The sequence below is a fragment of the Hemiscyllium ocellatum genome, chromosome 3, assembly GCF_020745735.1.
Source record: "Hemiscyllium ocellatum isolate sHemOce1 chromosome 3, sHemOce1.pat.X.cur, whole genome shotgun sequence".
NCBI lineage: Eukaryota > Metazoa > Chordata > Chondrichthyes > Orectolobiformes > Hemiscylliidae > Hemiscyllium > Hemiscyllium ocellatum.
Genome location: NC_083403.1, coordinates 32,899,133 through 32,922,847, shown reverse-complemented (window position 1 = coordinate 32,922,847; position 23,715 = coordinate 32,899,133). Strand labels below are relative to the sequence as shown.

General features: G+C 43.9%; 1 protein-coding gene across 2 annotated transcripts in view; it reads right to left on the bottom strand.

The window, feature by feature from the left end:
- The window catches only part of rtn4ip1 (reticulon 4 interacting protein 1), a 56,822-nt gene that overhangs the window by 16,545 nt on the left and 16,562 nt on the right, over nucleotides 1–23,715 (bottom strand). Inside the window, exons 4-9 of one of the 2 annotated variants that reach the window (XM_060849463.1) lie at nucleotides 20,633–20,757; nucleotides 19,857–19,905; nucleotides 12,301–12,437; nucleotides 8,662–8,845; nucleotides 6,915–7,007; nucleotides 4,901–4,978 (exon numbers count right to left, since the gene is read on the bottom strand). In XM_060849463.1, the coding sequence (XP_060705446.1) occupies nucleotides 4,922–4,978; nucleotides 6,915–7,007; nucleotides 8,662–8,845; nucleotides 12,301–12,437; nucleotides 19,857–19,905; nucleotides 20,633–20,757 (645 nt within the window). In that variant the 3' untranslated portion in view covers nucleotides 4,901–4,921. Of the gene's footprint in view, nucleotides 1–4,900; nucleotides 4,979–6,914; nucleotides 7,008–8,661; nucleotides 8,846–12,300; nucleotides 12,438–19,856; nucleotides 19,906–20,632; nucleotides 20,758–23,715 lie in introns of those variants that run through there. The other variant, XM_060849454.1, reaches the window with a different exon arrangement.

The following is a 23,715-nucleotide window of genomic DNA, read 5'->3' as shown; positions in this document are numbered from 1 at the left end:
AACCCTCCCCAGCTTCTTCCCATTACGTCCTGCTCAGATTTGCTTTTCCAAAATGCAGCACCTCTAAATTAAACTCCAAGTTTTGGGATTCTTTTTAAATGAGAGAAGAGAAATGAAACAGTGAAATCAGGCGCATACACTGTCAGGAAGTTGGGGTATTGGAGTTAAAGCTGCTAGATGCAGCTCTCTCTCTGCTGCTACAAAAAGCTGGAGTTCTCTTTTAGCTGCTAAGTGTATCCTGTCAGAGTTCCTTCTCCAGCAAACGAAGGAAATTGTTTTGCTGAATTTGCCTTTGCTCAGGGTGTGTTTATGGTAGTAGATGAAAGTAGTTTAGATTTGATTAGATTAGATTACTTACAGTGTGGAAACAGGCCCTGCGGCCCAACAAGTCCTTACCAACCCGCTGAAGCGCAACCCACCCAGACCCATTCCTTACATTTACCCCTGCCCCTAAAACTATGGGCAATTTAGCATGGCCAATTCACCTGCACATTTTTGGACAGTGGGAGGAAACCGGAGCACCCGGAGGAAACCCACGCAGACACGGGGAGAACGTGCAAACTCCACACAGTCAGTCGCCTGAGGTGGGAATTGAACCTGGGCCTCTGGCGCTGTGAGGCAGCAGTGCTAACCACTACATTATACATTATTTTGTTAAGCATTTTGAAGGAGTAAAGTTATGCCAATTCTTCAGTTTTTGTTTGTATTTTAACTCTGATGCAAGAATGAATTGTATTTTGCTTAAAACCTAGTAGTATGACCAACCAACTACACCTGTCTTTAAATAAGATAAAAGTTGAGGCTATCTCCGTGATATGTTTTAAGGGGGTTTGGCCTGGTCCATAACACCAATCACACAGCACTCTATTCACTAGGTGAGAATGTCACATTAATAACATGCTGCTAAACCATTGCAAACCCAGTACTTCAGCATATATAACCCAAACACCAATTGAACACAATACAATGTCCAGGATGCTGCAGTCATTCTTTTGGATTCATTCGACAAGCCCAGGCAGCCATTGTTACTGCATTCTCCATCTCTGTCAAACAATAGACAATAGGTGCAGGAGAAGGCCATTCAGCCCTTCGAGCCTGCACCGCCATTCAATATGATCATGGCTGATCATCCTTAATCAGTGTCCGCTTCCTGCCTTATCTCCATAACCCTTGATTCCACTATCTTTGAGAGCTCTATCCAACTCTTCCTTAAAAGAATCCAGAGACTGGGCCTCCACTGCCCTCAGGGGCAGAGCATTCCACACAACCACCACTCTCTGGATGAAGAAGTTTCTCCTCATCTCTGATGCCAATTTATGCCAATTTCCAAAAGAGCCTCAAGCTCATCCATCTTATTTCTAATGCTTCGTGCGTTCATATACACAGTATTTTTAATTTGTTACTGCTCTCACCCTTCCCATCAACCCCTATTTCACTCAACCTTACAGCATGATCCCTTTCTGAATTTTCTGCCTCATTGATACCGTTGTCTTTCTTGACTTCCCTTGTTCTAACTTTCCCTCCAATTTGCTTTTTATACGTCCAGTTTGTCCCCTCCCCCCCGCTATTTAGTTTAAATGTAGCTGTGATGCAGTAGCAAACCTGCCTGCCAGAATGCTGGTCCCTAACCTATTAAGGTGCAAACCGTCTCTCTTGTAGAATTTATGTTTACCACAAAATATACCCCAGTGATTCAAGAATTTAAATCCTTGCTTCCTGCACCAGTTCCCTAGCCACACGTTCAAGTCCATTATTTCCCTGTTTCTGGCCTCACCAGCCCAAGGAACTGGAAGCAAACCAGAGATAACCACCTTGAACGTCCTGCCCTTCAGCCTTCTTCCTAGTTCTCCGAAGTCCTGCTGTAATATGTGCCTCCTCTTCTTCCCGACATCATTTGTGCCCGACATGTACCACCACCTCTGGCTCTTCACCCTCGTCCTTGAGGATTTCCTGCACTCTGTCGGCGATGTCTTTCACCCTGGCACCAGGAAGGCAACACACCATCCTTAAATCCCGTCTGCTGCCACAAAAACCCCGGTCAGTTCCTCTCACGATGGAGTCCCCTATTACCACGGCTCTGTGCGATGTCCGACTCTTCCGCTCTGCCTCTGCGCCAACTTTTGATTGACAGACCTGGCCGCCTCGTGGACTGGCAGTGTCATCAGTCTCTACTGTTTCCAAAAGCTTCAACTTGTTCCTGACAGGTACTTCCCCCGGGGTCTCTTGCACCTGTCTCCTCTCTGCCTTCCTCATCGTCTGCTCTCTTCTGCTCTCTTCTGGTATGGTCGGTGTAATAACCTCACTGAAGGTCTTGTCCAGAAAGATCTCGTTCTCTCGGATGAGCCTAAGGTCCTCGAGTTCTTTCATCAGCACTGCAATATGCTCGGTCAATAGCTGAATGTGCACACACTTTCCACACATATACGAGCCAGACACACCAGAGTCGTTGACCTCCCACATCAAGCACGTAGCAGACTGAACCAGCTTGGCAGTCATGTCTTCACCCTCTTCAACTGTGGCGTAATCACGTCACTCACCCTCCTTGTCAAAGACTCCTGAGCTGCAGCCTCACTCTTCGATTAAAAACTTCCTTAGACCCTCTTTTTGTAGCAAGTCTGTGGACTCTTAGTTTAGGTTAGAGAGGAGGGAGGGAGGGAGACCCTACTTTGTAGGACCTGGGGTTTAGGACACACCCACTCTAATAGCAATCACTTACCTTCCCGATCGGTTTTGCGCTCTGCCTGAACTTCCGCCTAGCTCCCGCCGCACTCTGCTGCCAACAACGTGACTTGTCCCAACACCCAGCCTACCTCAGTCTTACCACCTCAACCGTGCTCTCTCCCTCTCCATACAAATGGATAGCCAACTTCTGACTAAAAGTTAGCACTGAACATGCTCACAACAACCTTTGCTGCAGTGCATTCCAGATCATAACTTGCCTTGTTAAATACAAATTCTCATTTCCCCTCTGTTCTTTTGCCAATTATTGTAAACTGAGATCCTCTGACTATTGATCCTATTACTCTTAGCTCACAGAGAGAAAAAAAAATCAAACATATGGAGAAGAAAGGACAGTGGAAAACACTAAGCCCACATGAAGCATCAAGGTAGATAGCTCCCCAAACCCAGACTAGATATAGAGGATATAGAATTCCTGAAGAAGAGCTCATGCCCGAAACTTCGATTCTCCTGCTCCTTGGATGCTGCCTGACCTGCTGTGCTTTTCCAGCAACACATTTTCAGCTCTGATCTCCAGCATCTGCAGTCCTCACTTTCTCCCAGACTAGTTATATCCGGATTCCTATGGGAAGTAAGGAATGAGATTGCTACACCTCTAGTGATAATCATTGCATCCGCACTCTCCATGGGAGAAGGACTGGATGATTGGAGGGAGGCGAATGCTGTTCCTCTGTTCAAGAAAGGGAATAGGGAAATGCCTGGGAATTACAGACCAGTCAGTCTTACATCTGTGGTAAGCAAGGCACTGGAAAGGATTCTGAGAGACAGGATTTATGACTATTTGGAAAAACATAGTTTGAATGGAGATAGTCAGCGTGGCTTTGTGAGGGGCAGCTGGTGCCTCACAAGCCTTACTGAGTTCTTTGAAGATGTGATGAGACAAGTTGACAAAGGCCGAGAGGTGGATGTGGTGAATGTGGATTTCAGTAAGGCATTTGTTAAGGTTCCCCATGGTAGGCTCATTCAGAAAGTTAGATATGGGATATAGGGAAATTTGGCTGTCTGGATATAGAGTTGGCTGGCCGAAAGAAGACAGTGAGTGGAAAGTATTCTGCCTGAAGATCGGTGACCAGTGGTATCTGCAGGGATCTGTTCTTGGATCTCTGCTCTTTGTAGTTTTTATAAATGACTGATGGAAGGGTGGGTTAGTATGTTTCCTGATGACACCAAAGTCGGTGGTGTTGTAGACAGTGTCGAGGGCTGTTGCAGGCTACATCAAGACATTGACAGGATGCAGAGCTGGGCTGAGAAGTGGCAGATGGAGTTCAACCTGAATAAATGCAAAGTGATTCACTTTGGAAGGTCGAATTTGAATGCTGAATACAGGGTTAAAGGCAAGATTCTTGTGGAGGAACAGCAGGATCTTGGGGTCCACATACATAGGTCCCTCAAAGTTGCCACCCAAGTTGATCAGGTTGTTAAGAAGGCATATGTTGTTTTGGATTTCATTTACAGGGGATTGAGTTTAAGAGCCGGGGGTGGGGAGGGTGGGGGGGTTGCTGCAGCTCTATAAAACCCTGGTTAGACCACAGTTGAAATTTTGTGTCCACTTCTGGTCGCTTCATTATAGAAAGGATGGAGATATTTTAGAGATGGTACAGGGGAAATTTGTCAGGATGCTGCCTGGTTTGGAAGAGAGATTGAGTGAGCTAGGGCTTTTCATACTGAAGAGAAGAAAGAAGAGAGAGAGGTGACTTGATAAGTATGCAGGATCATGAGAGGCCAGTAGATAGAGTAGATAGCCAGAGACTTTTGCCCAGGGCAGAAATGGCTGTCACGAGGGGTCATAATTTTAAGGTGATTTGAGGCAGGAATAGGGGAGATCTCAGAGGTAGGTTCTTTACACAGAGAGTGGTAGGTAGTAGAGACAGTGGTAGTAGAGTCAGACACATTAGGGACATTTAAGCCACTGCTGGACAAGCACATGGACAGCAGTAAATTGAGGGCTGCGTAGGTTAGATTGATCTTAGATGAAGGTAAATGCTTGGCACAACCTCGTGGGCCGGAGGGCCTGTACTGTTCTCTGTTCTATGTCAGGAAAGTAATTGTACATCAGAATGACTGACTGAGTGACTAGAATTAACAACCCAGGATTGCATTCCAAATCTCCTTCCGCTGGCGAGTCCAATCTGTATTAAGTGCCATACTCACTCATGCAAGTGTGTGCAATATACAGCTTGAACTAAATAAATAAACTGAATTCAGGAAAGTTCTTGTGCATTCCCGGTGGGTCTGTAATCTAAAACAAAGGATACAGTATGAACATGTGACTTAAATAGTGACTCTGTTCACTTATGCAATTACTCAACACTTTTTCCCCCTCACTGGTCGATCTTAAAGCAATTATGCAGTGTGGAGGATTTGAAAAACTGCTGAGTAGGTTTGTCAATGCATTAATCTCAGGCAGCTTGTTCCACTGCATTCACTTCCTGAGTACACATAAAAATGTACACATCAATGTCTCCACTTTAATTTAAAAAATCCTGGTTTAGGAGAATGAAATCAAACAGAACATTTTTTGAATATGTTTAATATGAGAGTGATAGATGGCAAATGAGCGAGTGTGACAGGCAGCTAGGGAGGACAAGCCATTTACAGGAGCTAGAGGGAAAATGGGGTGAGGGGTCAGAGTGCAGGCAGGGGAAAAATGTCAGGAAGCTGGAGAACAAGAGGAGAAAACAAAATTTGCTGCATGAAACAGACCATTCAGTCCAGTATTATATCCATTTTGTAAATGTGTAGTTTGTAAATGCGTAATTTATTCAGCCTATTCATCATTCTCTGTTAAAATCATCAACTTGAGAAAAGACCATAAGACATAGGAGTGGAAGTAAGGCCATTCAGCCCATCGAGTCCACTCCGCCATTTAATCATGGCTGATGGGCATTTCAACAACAAATACCCGCACTCTCTCAGTATCCTTTAATTCCTTGTGAGATTAATAATTTATCAATCTCTGCCTTGAAGACATTTAATGTCCCAGCTTTCAGGGTGCCCCATGGCAATGAATTCCACAGGCCCACCACTGTCTGGCTGAAGAAATGTCTCCTCATTTCCGTTCTAAATTGACCCCCTCGAATTCTAAGGCTGTGCTCATGGGTCCTAGTATCCCCGCCTGATGGAAACAATTTCCCAGCGACTACCCTTTCTAAGCCATGCATTATCTTATAAGTTTCTATTAGATCTCCCCTCAACCTTCTGAATTCTAACGAATACAATCCCAGGATCCTCAGCCGTTCATTGAATGTTAGGCCTACCATTCCAGGGATCATCCGTATGAATCTCCGCTGGATACGCTCCAGTGCCAGTATGTCCTTCCTGAGATGTGGGGCCAAAACCCGGACACATTATTCTAAATGGGACCTAACCAGAGCTTTATAAAGTCTTAGTAGCACCTCATTTGAAATAAATGACAACATTACATTTGCTTTCTTAACTATGGACTCAATCTGCAAGTCAACCTTTAGAGACATTTTCACCACTTGAGAGATCAGCTATTTTCACAATTCTCCCCAATACTGAAACATTCCAAGACTGAATGTAATGAGATCTTGGCCAAGTTCAATAATTGGCAAGGCAATTTTGCGCTACATGTGTAAAAATCATCTCCACCAAGTGTCTAAAATACCTCCACTTTGGAAGTACCATTGGCAAAATCCACACCATGATGTCTTGTTAATTGACTCAGCTCCACAGCTATGCAAATAACATGGCTGCAAGTGCAGGTCAGAGGTTGGGTACACCCTTGTAGTATAGAGATAGCAATGTGTACCATCTAGAAGATGGACTCACCAATGTTTCTTCAACAGCACCTCCCCAATCAACAGCCTCCAACACCTAGGAGGAAAAGTGGAGGCACAGAGACACTGCCTTTTCCAAGTTCCCCACAATCCCAAATGCTCTTACACAATCTCCTTCAGATCTTTCAGCTTCCCCAGCAGCTTTTTAACCATATTAGGTAAGTGTGGAAAAGAAACTGGAATAGAAGGACACATTGTTCAGATTAAATTGTAGGGTTAGAGAAAGATCATGTGGAGGTAAATCTATCGGGCCAAATTATCAGTTTTTGTCTTGTAAGTGTAACGTGAAAGGACATTTTGGGAGATTAACCTTAAACGCTCCATGACATAAAGCTTTCACAGGCAAAAACTTATTTTCCCTTCATTCAATCTGACCTTTTGTTTATCCACAAGTTCCGTGACTTCATCCAGAGTTGGACCACTTGGTGTAAATATGGCCCAGCGATAATGAACGCCCCGCCTCAGATGCTGCAAGGAAAAAGAGAGAGGAAAAGTCACAATAAGATACTGTCTCTGATTGTCTACGTGTGCACTTCCTGAACAGAGTATCACAAAACCCATTAGGAATAGAATCACTGTGAGACTGTGAGAACAATCTTTTTCTTCAACTTACTGCCTTAACTCTCAAAACAAACAAGAGGTAAAAACATTTGTGCATTCTCTTGTGGGACATAAGCATCAGTCTCTGGTTTAGTAGTTATTGTCCATCCCTCAGCCTTCGTACCATTGTCCATGTCATTCAGGGGCTAGGAAGGTTCCACCTCACGTCACTACAAGGCCAGTCTAACATACTTCCAGTGATGTAGCTGAGCAAATAGGGGCAGACGAGGTGTTGCATATTGTCACTGAACTTCCAATCCAGAAGCTCAGGGACATGAGTTTAAATCCTACCACAGCAGCTGGCTAATTATAAATACAATTAATAAATGTGGAATTAAATGTTGCAGTATACATTTGTTTCACTGACATCTTGAGGGAAGGCAATTTGCCATCCTTATCTGGTCTAGTCGGCAACAATGTGGGTGACACTGAACTGCCCTCTTATGGCAACACACCCATAACCCATTGAAGAATAAAGGAAAAACAGATCTTTTAAAGCAAGCTTTCTAAAGGGAAGATGGTTCAGCCAGGGAAACAAGCATGAGCAATAAATACTGACCATATTCCATGAAAGAATAAAAACGTGCAGATGGTCACCCGAGGTGGACTGAACATAGTGGGTACTGTGTTAGTTAGACAGCCTCTTGAAAACGGTCTGGATTATTTCAAGATCATCAAAACCTTCTTGAAATGACTGGAAGATCTTGAAATGACTGGAATCCTTGCTCTCTGACATATTTTAACAAAAATATTTGATTAAGATTAGTTGGTGTTTGAAAGACTGTGGATGACACTCAACGTTTTAACTTGCATATGGATTTAAAATAAAGTCAGGGAGACCTTGTAATTTAGGTACAACCTTTGATAACTTCCCAGAGCGGCACGGTGGCACAGTGGTTAGCACTGCTGCCTCACAGCGCCTGTAGACCCGGGTTCAATTCCCGACTCAGGCGACTGACTGTGTGGAGTTTGCACGTTCTCCCCGTGTCTGCGTGGGTTTCCTCCGGGTGCTCCGGTTTCCTCCCACAGTCACAAAGATGTGCGGGTCAGGTGAATTGGCCAAGCTAAATTGCCCGTAGTGTTAGGTAAGGGGTAAATGTAGGGGTATGGGTGGGTTGCGCTTCGGCGGGTCGGTGTGGACTTGTTAGGCCGAAGGGCCTGTTTCCACACTAAGTCTAATCTAATCTAATCTCTCCTTCTCAAGCGCAGTCAGTGCTGCAACCACAGAGAAATGTGGCCCAGTGCAAGCTCTAGCTGGATAGCAAGGTATGATCAGATGGTGTTTTGCTGATACAGGTCAAGGGACAAATACTGGTGGGATGCAGTGTGGAACTTACTGCTCATCATTGCAACCATAAAATCCTTTATGCATCCGACATAGCAGACAGACCTCGGTTTAATATCTTACCTGAAAGGCAGCAGCTCCAACAGTGCAGCACTCCCTCAATACTACACTGGAGCGTCAGCCCAGTTTATGCATTCAAGTCTCCACAGTGAGCTCAAGTTTCTGAAATAATATTACCTTTAGGATTTTGCTGCCCAAGGTAATCCCTGATTTAACTATTCCATCAGCAATTCCAAGTCTATCAGTATTGAGCATGAAGGGTGTCACTAATGTTACATATGTAGCTCCTGACCACGGCTTCAGTAAGTTCAAGGCCCAGTCTTCGGTCCGTCCACCCACATTATCCAAGATAAAGTCAAACCTGTGCAAAGGATAGAGGAATATTTCAGAAACAGGACAGCGCATTAAGAAATTCCCACTGAAAGTAAATCAATTCCTCGAATTTCTAAGTTAGGGTTTGGGAGAAAAGCATTGTTTATGGTCAGTTACCAGGATACCATAATGTAGCAGGATTTGGGTCTTCAGGTGAAATCCTCAACGCCAGCTGTGTTGTTACTGGTGAGAACCAGGGGAGAAAATTCCCAAAAAAGGAACAGCAGCAGAACAACAGGGTCTTTCTTATGAATTTTAGCTGTTAGCAACAGAGGCCTAAAGTAAAGGTCCTGTGGAAACAGTGCCCATCAGGAAGGGAATGAGTGTGTGACACATCTGTAACAAAATAGAACAAATCCAAGATAGACTGTAAAAGTTTTGTGGAATTTTATAGCACTGCACGGAGAGTTTGGCAAAATAGTTAAATATTCTGCAGTCTGTTTTTGATCCATTATTAAAAAAAAAATCAAACAACCTGCTAGACATGACCACACTTTGAGACATTTACTTGCAAGTTGAATGGTGGCGCAGAGAAGAGTGTTTGAAGCAGATTGTAAACTTAGCCGGACTGAAAAACACCAGCTGGGGGTCACTGCCCCATTTACAGAATTATATAATTGTTACAGTGAAGGAGGAGGCCAGTTAGCCCACTCTCCAATGACTTAGTGCCATTGATCTCCTTTCCCCAATACCCTTGCACATTTAAATAATTTTCCGATGCCTCAGCTGAATCTGCCTCCACTACACATGCAGATGCTTCATCCCAGACCTGAACCAACTGTAGTGCAAAAATCGTTTTTCTCACATCTCATTTGCTGTTTATGTCAAATCACTTCAAATCTGGGTCTTTTCATTCTTGATTTTTTTAACAAGTGGGAACAGCATCTCATCTGCTCTGTTCAGACGGTTTCAGAAATGTTTATTAGATCCCCTCTCAGCCTTCCGTCTTTCCAAGCACAATCTCCTTGCTGTTGTACTCTATGGCATTAATAAAGCAAAGAATGTTGTTTCCCTTATTAACTGCGCTGGAAAAGCATAGCCAGTTAGGCTGCATCTGAGGAGTAGGACAGTCAGACTCTCCTGCTCCCTGGAGCTCATTCCTGATGAAAGCTTTTGCCCAAAACGTCGATTCCCCTGCTCCTTGGATGCTGCCTGACTGGCTGTGCTTTTCCAGCACCACACTCTTTGACTCTGATCGCCAGCATCTGCAGTCCTCACTTTCTCCTTATTAACTGCTTTCTCCACTTATCTTGACTTTTGAATCGGTGTGCAAAAATATCCAGGTCTTTGTTTCTGCACCACATTTAGAATTGTCTCTTTTTTAAAAACTTTGTCTGTCCACAGTCCTCCCACCAAAACTGATCATCTCACACTTCTCAACATGGAACATCACCTGCCATCTATCCACTCACTGTGCCAATATCTGTTTGAAGTTCATACTGTCCTCCTCACAGTTTACAATGGTTCAAAGCTCTCCCAGCCTATGTGTACCCAAGTTGCTACTGTCCCTTTTATTCCATAAGCTATAATATTCCTCACAAGTCTGTTGCATGGAACTGCATTGAACACCTTCTGAAAATCCATCTACCATCTCATTATAGGACTACTCGCATTGAGTTTTTTTCTTAAATCAGCTTTTCAAAAAACTTCATCAGATCAGCTAAAAATGATTTCCTCATTGAAAATCAGCATTGGCTCTTCCTAATCAACCCATCTTCTTCCAGGTGGCTACAAATTCCATCCCAAATAATTTTCTCCACAAGCTTTTAAACCTCAAATTTATAGTAACTGTAAATGTCAAACTCTACTTACCCACTTCATTTTCAGCTTCTGTTTGTAAGCAAAAATTGGATTAGAGACAAGATGCGGGGGAGGGGCAAGATCTGGGGGAGGGGCAAGATCTGGGGGAGGGGCAAGATGCCGGGGAAAAACTGCATGAAGTCCTTTCACTTCCAGGATCCATCGGAATCAGTTGTGAAGAGAAGTCATAGTGGACTCAAAACATTATTTCGGTTTTCCTCTCCACGGATGCCACCAGTCCTAAGTTTTTCCAGAATTTTACATTTTTATGCAAATTGTTTTTTGCATTGACTTGGGCCTATCTCATCCTGGATCCTAGATATATAGCAGAAAACTCTCCCATACACTTGAATCCTCACACAAAGATGCTATCCAAAGCCTACAGTTTTATGTATAAAGAATCACAGTACTAATTTCAAAAGCACCACAGCACCTCAGATAGCACAAGAACATAAAGGCTGTTTATGTCAAAGCTTCTCTCTCTTGTTTCCTAACTCTCTCCAGACCATTGCCCAACTGTATCTGGAACAACACTCATCTCAGCAGGTCTGCTGCCAGACTTCATTTCAGATATCAATCAAATTTTGTATGAAAAAAACTGCTATATTAAATCTGTGTTCTATCGCTGACTGCTTAGCAATGGCTCTAAAAAGACAATTTGAAAAGTGAAGGATTACGTTATGATTTATTATTCTGTCAGCAGACAAAACCAGATCTACAAATAATTTTCACAGAAGCTGATGTGTAGACAGAGTCATGTCGCCATTATATATTCTTTGGTGGTGAAGTGATGCAAATTTTCAGGTAGTCAGTTTAGTTCATTCAATCCCAGGGGATTGGGTCAGTGCTCCAGGACCATGCGTGCACTGGGATAAACACATTCTCCAAATGAAACTAAATGCACTTTCAGTGATTTCCTTCCCTCCAATCCCCTACTGAAAAAAATTAATCATGCATCCCAATTGGCATGGGTGAAAGCTGCTGTAAAATATGCCATTGATGGCAAGACGCAGAAGAACCTTCCTCTCGATGACCAGAATTCACACTGACAGCTCCCTGCCACACTCAGAGAAAACAGATGTGGGGCTGAGGTGGGACACATGGTCTCAACACTGTTTCAGATGTGTCTCTCAATGCAAAAAGCAACCTGACTTTGACAGATGGACTGCCGCAGGCTCAGAGAGGATGGGAAATCGCAATGTCACCAGTTCAAAGAGAGGTTTTTATTTTGTTTAATGTGCCTTGAATGAACAAGGTACAAAAGGCGTAACTGAGCTAAATTAAATTTGTAATGCCGCATTGCTAACACGGGCACTGCACAAAGGAGGTGATGTCACATCCCTCAAACCAGCGACATTTCCCATTCAGGACTACGTTTTGTTTCTCAGAAGAGGGCAATGATGCGGCAACATTACTCAAGCCAATCATTCCAACCTCTACACCCACTTTCTGCATTCCACACTGACGAATGACTTGATCAAGTCAGGGTCAGATTTGGGAGTGAGGTCAGCAGTACTAATTAATACAGGTCTTTTAACAACAAACTCAGGATGTGCATTCAATTCTCCAACTCCCACTGCTGCTGAGTAAGATTCAGAGTGGGAAACAGTTTACCACAAACTCATTTACACAGGAAAAACTTACATTTTCAGATCCTTGAGCTCTTTCTCCAAACTGGGAGTTTTGTAATTGATGGTGTGATCTGCACCCAAATCTTTTAACAATGAGAAAGCATTCTCCGAACAGGTGGTGGTCACATGGGCTCCCCAGGATTTTAAAAGCTGTGGCAGAAAATTCAAGAGATCAGCTCTTAAAAAATATGACTTAATACATAAACTAGAGTTGAAGATGCAAATTGGTTCATATTTGTTATGATTGGATATTACAACGTTGCACATTACCAACCCAGAGTCATTGAATTATTTGAATTAAATCTGATTTGGTGTATCATGGTCACGTGTACCTAAGTACAGTGCAAACCTATGTTTGCAAGCAGTACAGGTAGTTCATAGTAAGCAAGGACATATGTCTGCTCCAGGGATGGGAGCAGTTGGGGAACTTCAGGTGAGGGGGTTATGCTATTTGTTGAACATCATTACTTCACTCGATGGTTATTCAAAAACAAGTCATTTGTGAACTTCCTTTCAGCAGGGCTCATTGTAAGCATGGAACTAAGCCGTGACTCAGGGTGACTCAAAGCCCAGTCTTCTGGGTAGGTACATTTGTGGCCTGGGCCTAAAAATGTCAAAAGGGTCCTGCAGAAACTGCTGGCCAACAGGAATCAAATCAATCAGCTGCTGTCAGGAACTCCCTCAGATCAAAATTCCTGCCTACAAACACTGGGCTCACATGCAAAGAACGGTGACTTGGGAAAACTTGGGGGTGCATTTTGTGACTGGAGGTCCATTTGACCACATCCTAGCATGAATGGACAACTTCAGGGAGAACAAAAAAAACCTTTCACATTCCTTGGATGTCCCAAAGCACTTCATGGTAAACAAGCAGGAAGCTGGAAGAACGCAGCAAGCCAGGCTGCATCAAGAGGTGGAGAAATCAACATTGCGGGCATAACCCTTCTTCAACCCCAAAGCACTACATTGCTCATTCATTCACTGTGAAGTGTAACCACTGTTGTAATGTAGGCAAATATGGCAGCCATCTTGCATACAGCAAGATCCCAGAAATAGCAATGCGGTACATTGTCAGATATGCTACAATTGGTATTGCTATTCGAGGGACAGAGAACTCTCTAAATCCCCTGATTTGTGCTGTAGAGTGTTTTATGTCAAACTAATTCAGCTGGACACGGCATTTGATTAATGAAAGGTTGTAGCTCATCAATGCAGCATCCCCTCAGTGTGAACCTAGAGTAATGCTGACACTGAATGAACTAAGGCCAACATGAGATAGAAAGCAGATACGTTTCTAGTTAGTTAAAATAACCATAGTTTAGTACAGCACCAAAAGTCACCAGTCAGATTTAAATGGTTTATTTTTTCTGAAATTGTATGAAGACATTCTGTGGATAGAAAGTGTTTTTGGTGAACATGTGAATTGTTTAATTAGCTGGTCTGCAACACATGTACTTCTATTAGATTAACAACTATAATTGAGCCATTTTAAATTGCTTTCCTGCATACCCAAGTCCTTTGCAGCGGACAGAGTGCAAAACAAAGATTAAATAGAATTTTCTACTGAACTACTGCTCATTTTTGGAAATATTAAGCAAAATGTTAAACAGTTGACATTACTGGGATTGGGGGAGGAAGTTTTGGGGGAACGCGTGGTGGATGTCTCTACATTTTAGTTGATCAGACATCTTGTGGAAACATGGTTGGGACCTGAGTTCTGGTCCATCAAATACCCTTTGGAAGAAGGAGCCCTTTTTGATTGTTGTTTGCATCAAAGATCGACTCTGTGAAAGAATATTCAACAGGCTTGTTCAAAAGGAATTGAATAAGTACCTGAAATGGAAGAATTTAGGGTCTTGGAGAAAAAGCAGTGGGAGTTGGACTAATTAGATAATTCTACCAAAAAACAGGCACCGACATGGAAAGCTAAAAGGTCTCCATCGATGTATAATATTCAATAACACCGAAGTTTTACTGTGTTCATTTTCATTCAACTGAAATTGTAAAATTCTGATCGTGTGAGTGCTGTTTAGCTTTTGCGAAATTTTCTGTACTAAGTATGAATACTCAGGTTGGGATAGATGCCAACATGTCATATTTACTTAGCACTGTTAATAACATAAAATATTTCCAGGTGCATTCAGTAACAAACATGGATTCCACACAACAAAGGTATTATAAACAACGGCCAAAAGAATTAATCAAGTCCAATTTATGGAGTGTTTTCAAACGTGCTGGGGAGGCATTGAGGTGGAAGTTGTAGAGAGAGGATTGCAGATCTTAGGGCCTGTTTAGTGGAACACCCTGTCAATGATGATGAATGGACAGAGGTGGCAATGGACAAGAAACATTTGTCCAAATGACCCCTTGATGCACCTCTTTTTTCACACAATTTGTAATATAGTTATTGATGGAGAAACAAAATAAGGCTTTCTGGGTCCCCTAAATAAAATAGCTGCCAACTGACTTTTATAAGCGGGTAGGGGGTTGTCAGAATTAATCCTATTTACTAGGAAAAAGAAACTAGAGCAAAATAAAAAGTGAACTGGCAAGAAAACAAGGATGTAAGGTTCCTCAGAAATTACCTTCATTAATTAAATGCAACATTAAAGTACACACAACACTTTTTCTTTGGAAAGTTTACCCCATCAGAAACAATTTGGCAGGTAATTTTCTCATAAACCAATTCACATATGGACTGGTTAACATTCTGCAGCTTTAATGTCAGGGACTGGGAAATAGCCATGGATTTGGACTAAAGAAAAGATGAAACATTGCACCCTCAGGTGGCCACGGTGATTGTAGATTCAAGATGCAAGAGTGGGAGGAAACAAAGTGACTTTAGATCTGATCTGGAGGCCAAACAGATTTACTCAACAAAACAGAATCAGAACCTTTCTGAAAAGAGAAATATTTTGATGAAGTTTTCCATCAGTCAATGTTAACATTACACTTTTTTAACACAAAACTAGCACTTATATTGTATTGGAGAAGCATGCTGATTCATTAGTAAGTGGATTCTGATTGGTAGAAGCATTGCCATGGGAAATTCACCAGTTGGATGATGAATTGACAGTTAACTGCCAAACTTTATTTAAATTTTAAACCAGACAGTTCGATTCTGATTGGTCAGAGCATTGCCCTAAGTAATGAACCAGAGAATGGGTGTCACCAGTTTCGGTGAGTTGAAACAGGTGCAGTGTGTGTATATTTTTTTTTGACCCACAAAGAACAGGGCCTTGAGTATTGATTAATGTAGCATTCTGCACACGCAAGTTTGTCACATTGAGCTCGACTGAATCCTAAATTGGTTACCAACCTAAGCATTCACTTTCGCTGCTGAAAAGTCCCCAGTCTACCGCAGATTACTCCGGAAAGCATTATCTCAAAGGTTTAAGTAACAAGTGAATTCGGCATTTCACAATGCAACTGCACAGCAGCAACACGAGTGGCATTCACCAGTAACAAGCTGCTGCTGTCAAGCCAAAAAGATATTCGATCTATTACAAAAATGAGTAATGTAATATGTAAATTTCAGTGCTTGTGTAATTCAAAATATTTGGGGCAAATGCATCAACAGCATATTCTTTTGGATATTCATAACACACAAGGAATTGACCACGGCCCACCAGCCTGTGTTTATAAAACCAAGACAGTGTCCAATGTTAGATAGGACTCTGTGGTTGGACAATATTTGTTAAATCATCCAGAGTTTGCAAAGAATTAATGCTGACCAATTTATGATTGCCAGGCAGGTTCACAGTGTGGCACACTTATGTGTACTGGAAACTAATATATTAACACATTCTTTGCAGACAGAATGGTTTACACACACAACATTTCAACTCAACCAGATGGACAACAGCCTTCCTCTGGCCCATTTATTAGGATTATTCCTTTGCCAATCTGACTTGTTTAAAATTTAAAGAATATTGTCCTTCATTGCCAGAGGGATGATGTTTAAAAACAGTGAGGTTATGGTCAGCTGCATAGGGTGCGAGTGGGGCCACACGTGGAGTACTGTGTACAGGTTTGGTCTCCTTACTTGAGAAAGTACTATAAACTGGCATCAGAGAGGTTCACTAGCTTGATTCCAGAGTTGAGGGGGTTGGCTTATGAGGAGAGATTGGGTAGACTGGGACAAGACACACTGGAATTTAATTCTGGATTAGTGGTGCTGGAAGAGCACAGCAGTTCAGGCAGCATCCAAAGAGCAGCTAAATCGACGTTTCAGGCAAAAGCCCTTCATCAGGAATAAGGGCAGAGAGCCTGAAGCGTGGAGAGACAAGCTAGAGGAGGGTGGGGGTGGGGAGAAAGTAGCATAGAGTACAATAGGTGAGCGAGGGAGGGGATGAGGGTAATAGGTCAGGGAGGAGAGTGTGGAGTGGATAGGTGGAAAAGGAGATAGGCAGGTAGGACAAGTCCGGACAAGTCATGGGGACAGTGCTGAGCTGGAAGTTTGGAACTGGGGTGAAGTGGAGGAAGGGGAAATGGGGAAGCTGTTGAAGTCCACATTGATGCCCTGGGGTTGAAGTGTTCCTAGGCGGAAGATGAGGCGTTCTTCCTCCAGACGTCTGGTGGTGAGGGAGCGGCGGTAAAGGAGGCCCAGGACCTCCATGTCCTCGGCAGAGTGGGAGGGGGAGTTGAAATATTGGGCCACGGGGCAGTGTGGTTGATTGGTGTGGGTATCCCGGAGATGTTCCCTAAAGCATTCTGTTAGGAGGCGCCCAGTCTCCCCAATGTAGAGAAGACCGCATCGGGAGCAACGGATAAAATAAATGATATTAGTGGATGTGCAGGTAAAACTTTGATGGATGTGGAAGGCTCCTTTAGGGCCTTGGATAGAGGTGAGGGAGGAGGTGTGGGTGCAGGTTTTACAGTTCCTGCAGTGGCAGGGGAAGGTGCCAGGATGGGAGGGTGGGTTGTAGGGGGGCGTGGACCTGACCAGGTAGTCACGGAGGGAACGGTTTTTGCGGAAGGCGGAAAGGGGTGGAGAGGGAAATATATCCTTGGTGGTGGGGTCTTTTTGGAGGTGGCGGAAATGTTGGCGGATGATTTGGTTTATGCGAAGATTGGCAGGGTGGAAGGTGAGCACCGGGGCGTTCTGTCCTTGTTACGGTTGGAGGGGTGTGGTCTGAGGGCAGAGGTACGGGATGTGGACGAGATGCGTTGGAGGGCATCTTTAACCACGTCGGAAGGGAAATTACGTTCTCTAAAGGAGGAGGCCATCTGGTGTGTTCTGTGGTGGAACTGGTCCTCCTGGGAGCAGATACGGTGGAGGCGGAGGAATTGTGAATACGGGATGGCATTTTTGCAAGAGGTAGGGTGGGAAGAGGTGTAATCCAGGTAGCTGTGGGTTTGTAAAAAATGTCAGTGTCAAGTCGGTCATCATTAATGGAGATGGAGAGGTCCAGGAAGGGGAGGGAGGTGTCAGAGATGGTCCAGGTAAATTTAAGGTCAGGGTGGAATGTGTTGGTGAAGTTGATGAATTGCTCAACCTCCTCGCGGGAGCAGGAGGTGGCACCAATGCAGCCATCAATGTAGCGGAGGAAGAGGTGGGGAGTGGTGCCGGTGTAATTACGGAAGATCAACTGTTCTACATAGCCGACAAAGAGACAGGCATAGCTGGGGCCCATACATGTCCCCATGGCTACCCCTTCGGTCTGGAGGAAGTGGAAGGATTCGAAGGAGAAATTGTTAAGGGTGAGGACCAGTTCGGCCAAACGAATGAGAGTGTCGGTGGAAGGGTACTGTTGGGGATGTTTGGAGATGAATAAAACGGAGGGCTTGGAGGCCCTGGTCATGGCGGATGGAGGTGTAGAGGGATCGGATATCCATGGTGGAGATGAGGCGTAGGGGGCCGGGGAAACGGAAGTCTTGGAGGAGGTGGAGGGCGTTGGTGGTGTCTCGAACGTATGTGGGGAGTTCCTGGACTAAGGGGGATAGGACAGTGTTGAGGTAGGTAGAGATGAGTTCAGTGGGGCAGGAGCATGCTGAGACAATGGGTCGGCCAAGGTGGTCAGGCTTGTGGATCTTGGGAAGGAGGCAGAACCGGGCAGTGCGGGGTTCCCGGACTATGAGGTTGGAAGCTGTGGGTGGGAGATCTCCTGAGGTGATGAGGTTCTGTGTGGTCTGGGAGATGATGGTTTGGTGATGGGGGGTGGGGTCAAGGTTGAGGGGGTAGTAGGAAGAGGTGTCCTCGAGTTGGCGTTTGGCTTCAGCGGTATAGAGGTCAGTGCGCCAGACTACCACTGCGCCCCCTTTATCTGCTGGCTTGATGGTGAGATTGGGATTGGAGCAGAGGGATTGGAGGGCTGCGCGTTGTGAGGGTGAGGGGTTGGAGTGGGGGAGGGGGGTAGACAGGTTGAGGCGGTTAATGTCCTGGCGGCAGTTGGAAATGAAGAGGTCGAAGGCAGGTAATAGGGCAGCGCAGGATGTCCAGGTGGATGCAGTGTGTTGAAGGTGGGCGAAGGGGTCCTTGGAAGGTGGGCAGGAATCCTGATTGTGAAAGTAAGCTCGGAGGCGGAGGCGACGGAAGAATTGTTCGATGTCACGGCGTGTATTAAATTCATTGATGATGGACGGAGGGGGATGAAGGTGAGTCTTTTGCGGAGGACTGATCGTTCGTCCTCAGTGAGGGGGAGGTCTGGAGGAATGGTGAAAACTCGGCAGGGCTGGGAGCTGGGATCTGGTGTGGGTGTGGAACTGGGAGTGGGGGCGGAACCTGTAACTGGAGTGGGTGTGATGGTGGGGGGAATGGGGGTGGAGTCATGAGCAGGGGTAGTGTTCCCATCGGGGCTCTGGGGAGTGGGGATAGTGACATTGGAATTTAAAACAACTCAAATGACAAAGGGAATAGCTAAGCTAGAAGCAGGGAGGTTGTTTCCTAGGGCAGGTGAAACTATACCTGGGGAGCAGAGGCTCAAAATAAAGCAGAGCAGATTGAGGACTGAGTTGAGGAGGAACTTCTTCACCCAAATGGTTGTGAATCTGTGGAATTCACTGCCCAGTGAAGCAGTTGAGGCTATCTCATTGAATTATTTTACCACAAAGAGATATAGATTTTTGAACAGTAAAGGAATTAAGGGTGAGAGGGTGGGTGAGTGGAGCTGAGTCCATGAAAGGATCACCCATGATCTTATTCAATGGCGGAGCAGGCTCAAGAGGCCAGATGAGCTCCTCCAGCTCTTATTTCTCCTGTTCTTATGTTAATCAAAGCTTGGCAATTAATTGTCAGTCATCATCTAACTAGTGCATCTTATAAGGCAAGACAATCAGAGTCTACTTTCCAACCATTTAGTATTCTCCTCCCATGCAGTGTTGATGTGGGTTTCCCCATAACTTTGGTATTTCTTGCAAATTATCCTGAAGAGTGTAAAGCAAATTGCGTCTTTTCTCAGCAATATTCAAATTCTGGCTTACCAAATGGCTAAAATAGAACCTCTTACTTACCAGTTTTTTAAAAAAAATGTATTTACTTTATAGCAAATATTTAAAGTTACAGAGTGCTGAATTAGAATGTGGCAAAGCACATTATATCAATCAAGGACAAACATACATTTCTTTTACCTGAATAGCAAAGGTCCCAATTCCTCCAGATCCCCCGAGGATCAGAACCCTATAACCGAGAAGTGAGCAAGGTGCAGCATTATGGCAGCCATTAACCTACACTTCCAATAGACTAGGCATGAGAATATCTAACCAAAATGCTAACCAAAAGAAAACGGTTACTGAGTTCAGAGAATGTCAGCAATTATTTTGAAGAAGTGGATTCATTTATTGAATGTTTGCACTCTAGAAAAAAAATACAGAAGAGAGTAATGGGGTGGGATTCATGGGATAAATCTTTCAAAGGACCAGTCCAGCCTCTGTGCTGTGAGATTTGATGTGAATGACACGACAATACTGCAAGACTCTCCCACCACTCCAGGCTCCCTTTGCAATCCGCCCACCAACAATTCAAAGAGAGGTAGACCTTCGAAAGCTGACTACCTGGATAGAGTCTGGCCCTTGGGTGGATAGGGCAGGGCAAATTAGGAGAAAGGAAACAGCAAAAGTAAAATAAATACCCAAGTCCCAAATTCGAAAACTTCCAATATTCCACAGTGACCTTACTACATTCAAAGCAAAGCTAAATAAATACGAGCAAGTGAGAGAGAGAGGGTTATGTTGATGGGGTTCAATGAGGAAGGGGTGGGAGGAGACTCATGTGAAGTAGACATGCTACAGGGTGGGATCTCAAGGTCTGATCTTGTGCTGGCATTGTGGTTCCTGTTTCATTATGGGAACTGCAATCATTACGAAATGTACCAGTTAACGCATTCAATGAATAATAACTACATCACCTTTTCCCTTTGCAGTTGTTGTCTCTCAGTCCTCCATTGTTCACCAGTGCTGACCATGTTGTCAGAGCTACGTAAGGTAAAGCTGCAGCTTGGCTGTGACTGAGTGTTTTAGGCTTGTGGGCTATCTGGTATGAAACAAAACCACGGTCAGGACCACAAGCTGAAGTTAAATGATTTGATTTATCTTTCCCTCCGTGTCTGAGATTAAACAAACCTCTCTTCTGCTGGATTGCCCCTGCAAACAGCACTATCATCCACAGACAGATAGTGCCAATGGTTCAGTGAGTAAATATCAAACCCAAGGACAGAAGATTCCATTTTCGACACCTGGCCTGTACTGAAATAGTTGAAGTAAAAGTGGGGATATGAACATCAACATAGCTTTCCTGTCATGGCAATGAGAGAAAGACAAGAAATAAACTGAGGCAGAGTTACTACTTCTGATCGTTACTGAATAACCTCATGCCCATGTAAATCGGAGGGTAGCAGAAAACAACAGAGTCTGGTCTTTCATGTCTGCGCAATTTTAAAACCTCTCAAAACACACGGTCTGAGCTGACAAACCCAAAGGGTGACTGGAACCAAGGGCTTGTAAGCTGGTCACTGCATTCAGCATAGATAATGCCTTTCATCATCTGTAACATTAAGAGCTTCATGAAAAACACCATGAGCTCTAAAGTGCTGCAGATAATAGAAACAGGAGTGGGTCACTTAGCTCCTGTGTCACTATTCTATAAGATCACAGAGGCGGGAATGATAGCGTCATTTAAGACATATCTAGACAGATACATGGTTTGGGCAGGAAGCGAAGGGATACGGATCCTTAGAAAATAGACGACAGGTTTCAATAGAGAATCTGGATCGGTGCAAGCTTGGAGGGCCGAAGGGCCTGTTCTTGTGCTATAATTTTCTTTGTTCTTATCTGAGGGAGGAGGATATCATTTAGAGAATGGAGTTCAATATAAAAGGGAATCATCAATTTAATTCCATGGTCCAATCCACTTCTTGTATATTCTACTATAACACCAACACGGTCATAATCATCAATACAATAAAGCTCTATTCTGGTGAAATATAAAAATGTTATCATGAATAAATGCAGCTCATACTTGTACATTTACTATAATATAACAGTAGACACGAAAGAGTGGCTTTAATCAAATGATGGATTGACATAAAATTTCTATCTACATATCTGGAACATAAATTTGTGACAGATTAATTTATAAGAAGGAAAACGAAATAAAAATGCATTTGTTTAGAGGTTATCTTACTAATCTACATTGTCAGAATGACAAAAATTCTAGCTTAGAAAACATTATCCTGAAATGATTATTTCCCGTATATTTGCACTGTCATTTCATTAGAGGGCACTGTTTCCTAGTTTCACAAAACTACAAACAAAGGCTGCATATGCAGTTTGAGGAAGAATAGTGCTGCTGAAAATGTGTTGCTGGAAAATCGCAGCATGTCAGGCAGCATCCAAGGAGCAGGAGAATCGACATTTCGGGCATGAGCCTTTCTTTAGGCATGAGGAGAGTGTGCCGAGTGGGCTCAGATAAAAGGCTGCTCTGATCTCCAGCATCTGCAGTCCTCACTTTCTCCTAGAAGAATAGTGCTGCTACCTATCTCGGATTACTACTTAGTAACCAGCATTCCCTCTGTTTTTTTCTCTCTGGCTGACAACTATCAACATTGACTGTTTATTCAGCTTAAATCAGGTGACTTCCAAGAAGTGTTTGTGAGAAAACCTATCACACAGTAACCCTTTCTGTCAAAAAAAACTTATCCAATTATTTTCTCAGTGCTCCAAAGGAACCAATTTTCACAATCTTTTAGAATGACTCCTAGTAAAGTAACAATAATTGAAGCATTTTCACACCATCCCTATTACTTCTAGTTGTAGACGGCTCTGCTAATAAATTATCTGGATAACACAGTTTCTCCAGAATTTCCAACTGAATTTCTTAATAAATAGATGGTCCTTGCTCTTGAACTCCACCACAACTGGACATATCCCTCTATCTCTCACTGTAAATGCTAAAACGCACAGCGTTTTGCCTGGACATGCAAGTGGAGCACCAGGGCACAACTGAGATATCTCAGAAGAAAGGAAGCATTTGATGGTCAATAAAACAACATTTAGTATTTGGTCTATTTTCCAGATTAGCAAGGACCATCTCAGGTCAGTGGCAGACATCAGCTTTAGGAATAGGGGTGAGCCATTTAGCTCCTTCAGCCTGCTCCTCCTCCATTCCTTTAGCTCAGGGCCAAGTGTACCATGGCTCCATTTACAAATACATCTCTGCTGGATATCCCTGGGTATTCTTCCTGACAAAAATCCATTTATCACAGCTCTAAAAGCAATAATTGATACAACATCCATAGCCTTAAAGGAGTGAGAAATTCAGATCCCCTTTATCATGCCTCCTTCCTGATTCCCTTCCTAAGTGGCTCAGCATGCATTTTAAGATTACGTCCCTTCATTCTGAAATCCCTCATCAAAGGAAACATTTTCATGGATACTATAATGGGATTCTAAATGCCTCGATTAGATCTTCGCTCAGCCTTCTCTAGTTAATGGAACACAGGGTAAGCTTATCCAATTTTTTTCAAGCAATGGGATTGTTCGGATGAATCTGCATCAACCCCTCGCAGACCCCAATTGCTCCACCTCCAAGGCCAAAACATACCCCTCACAAAATCGTAAAGTCCTTATGATATGCAAGCAGGTCATGCGGTCCATACCGACACTCTGAAGAACACCACAGCCAGACACCACCCCCCCATCCCTGTAACCCTACATTTCCCATGGCTAATCCATCTAATCCATGGTGGGCGGCACGGTGACACAGTGGTTAGCACTGCTGTCTCACAGCGCCTGAGACCCAGGTTCAATTCCCGACTCAGGCGACTGACTGTGTGGAGTTTGCATGTTCTCCCCGTGTCTGCGTGGGTTTCCTCCGGGTGCTCCGGTTTCCTCCCACAGTCCAAAGATGTGCGGGCCAGGTGAATTGGCCATGCTAAAATTGCCCATAGTGTTAGGTAAGGGGTAAATGTAGGGGTATGGGTGGGTTGCGCTT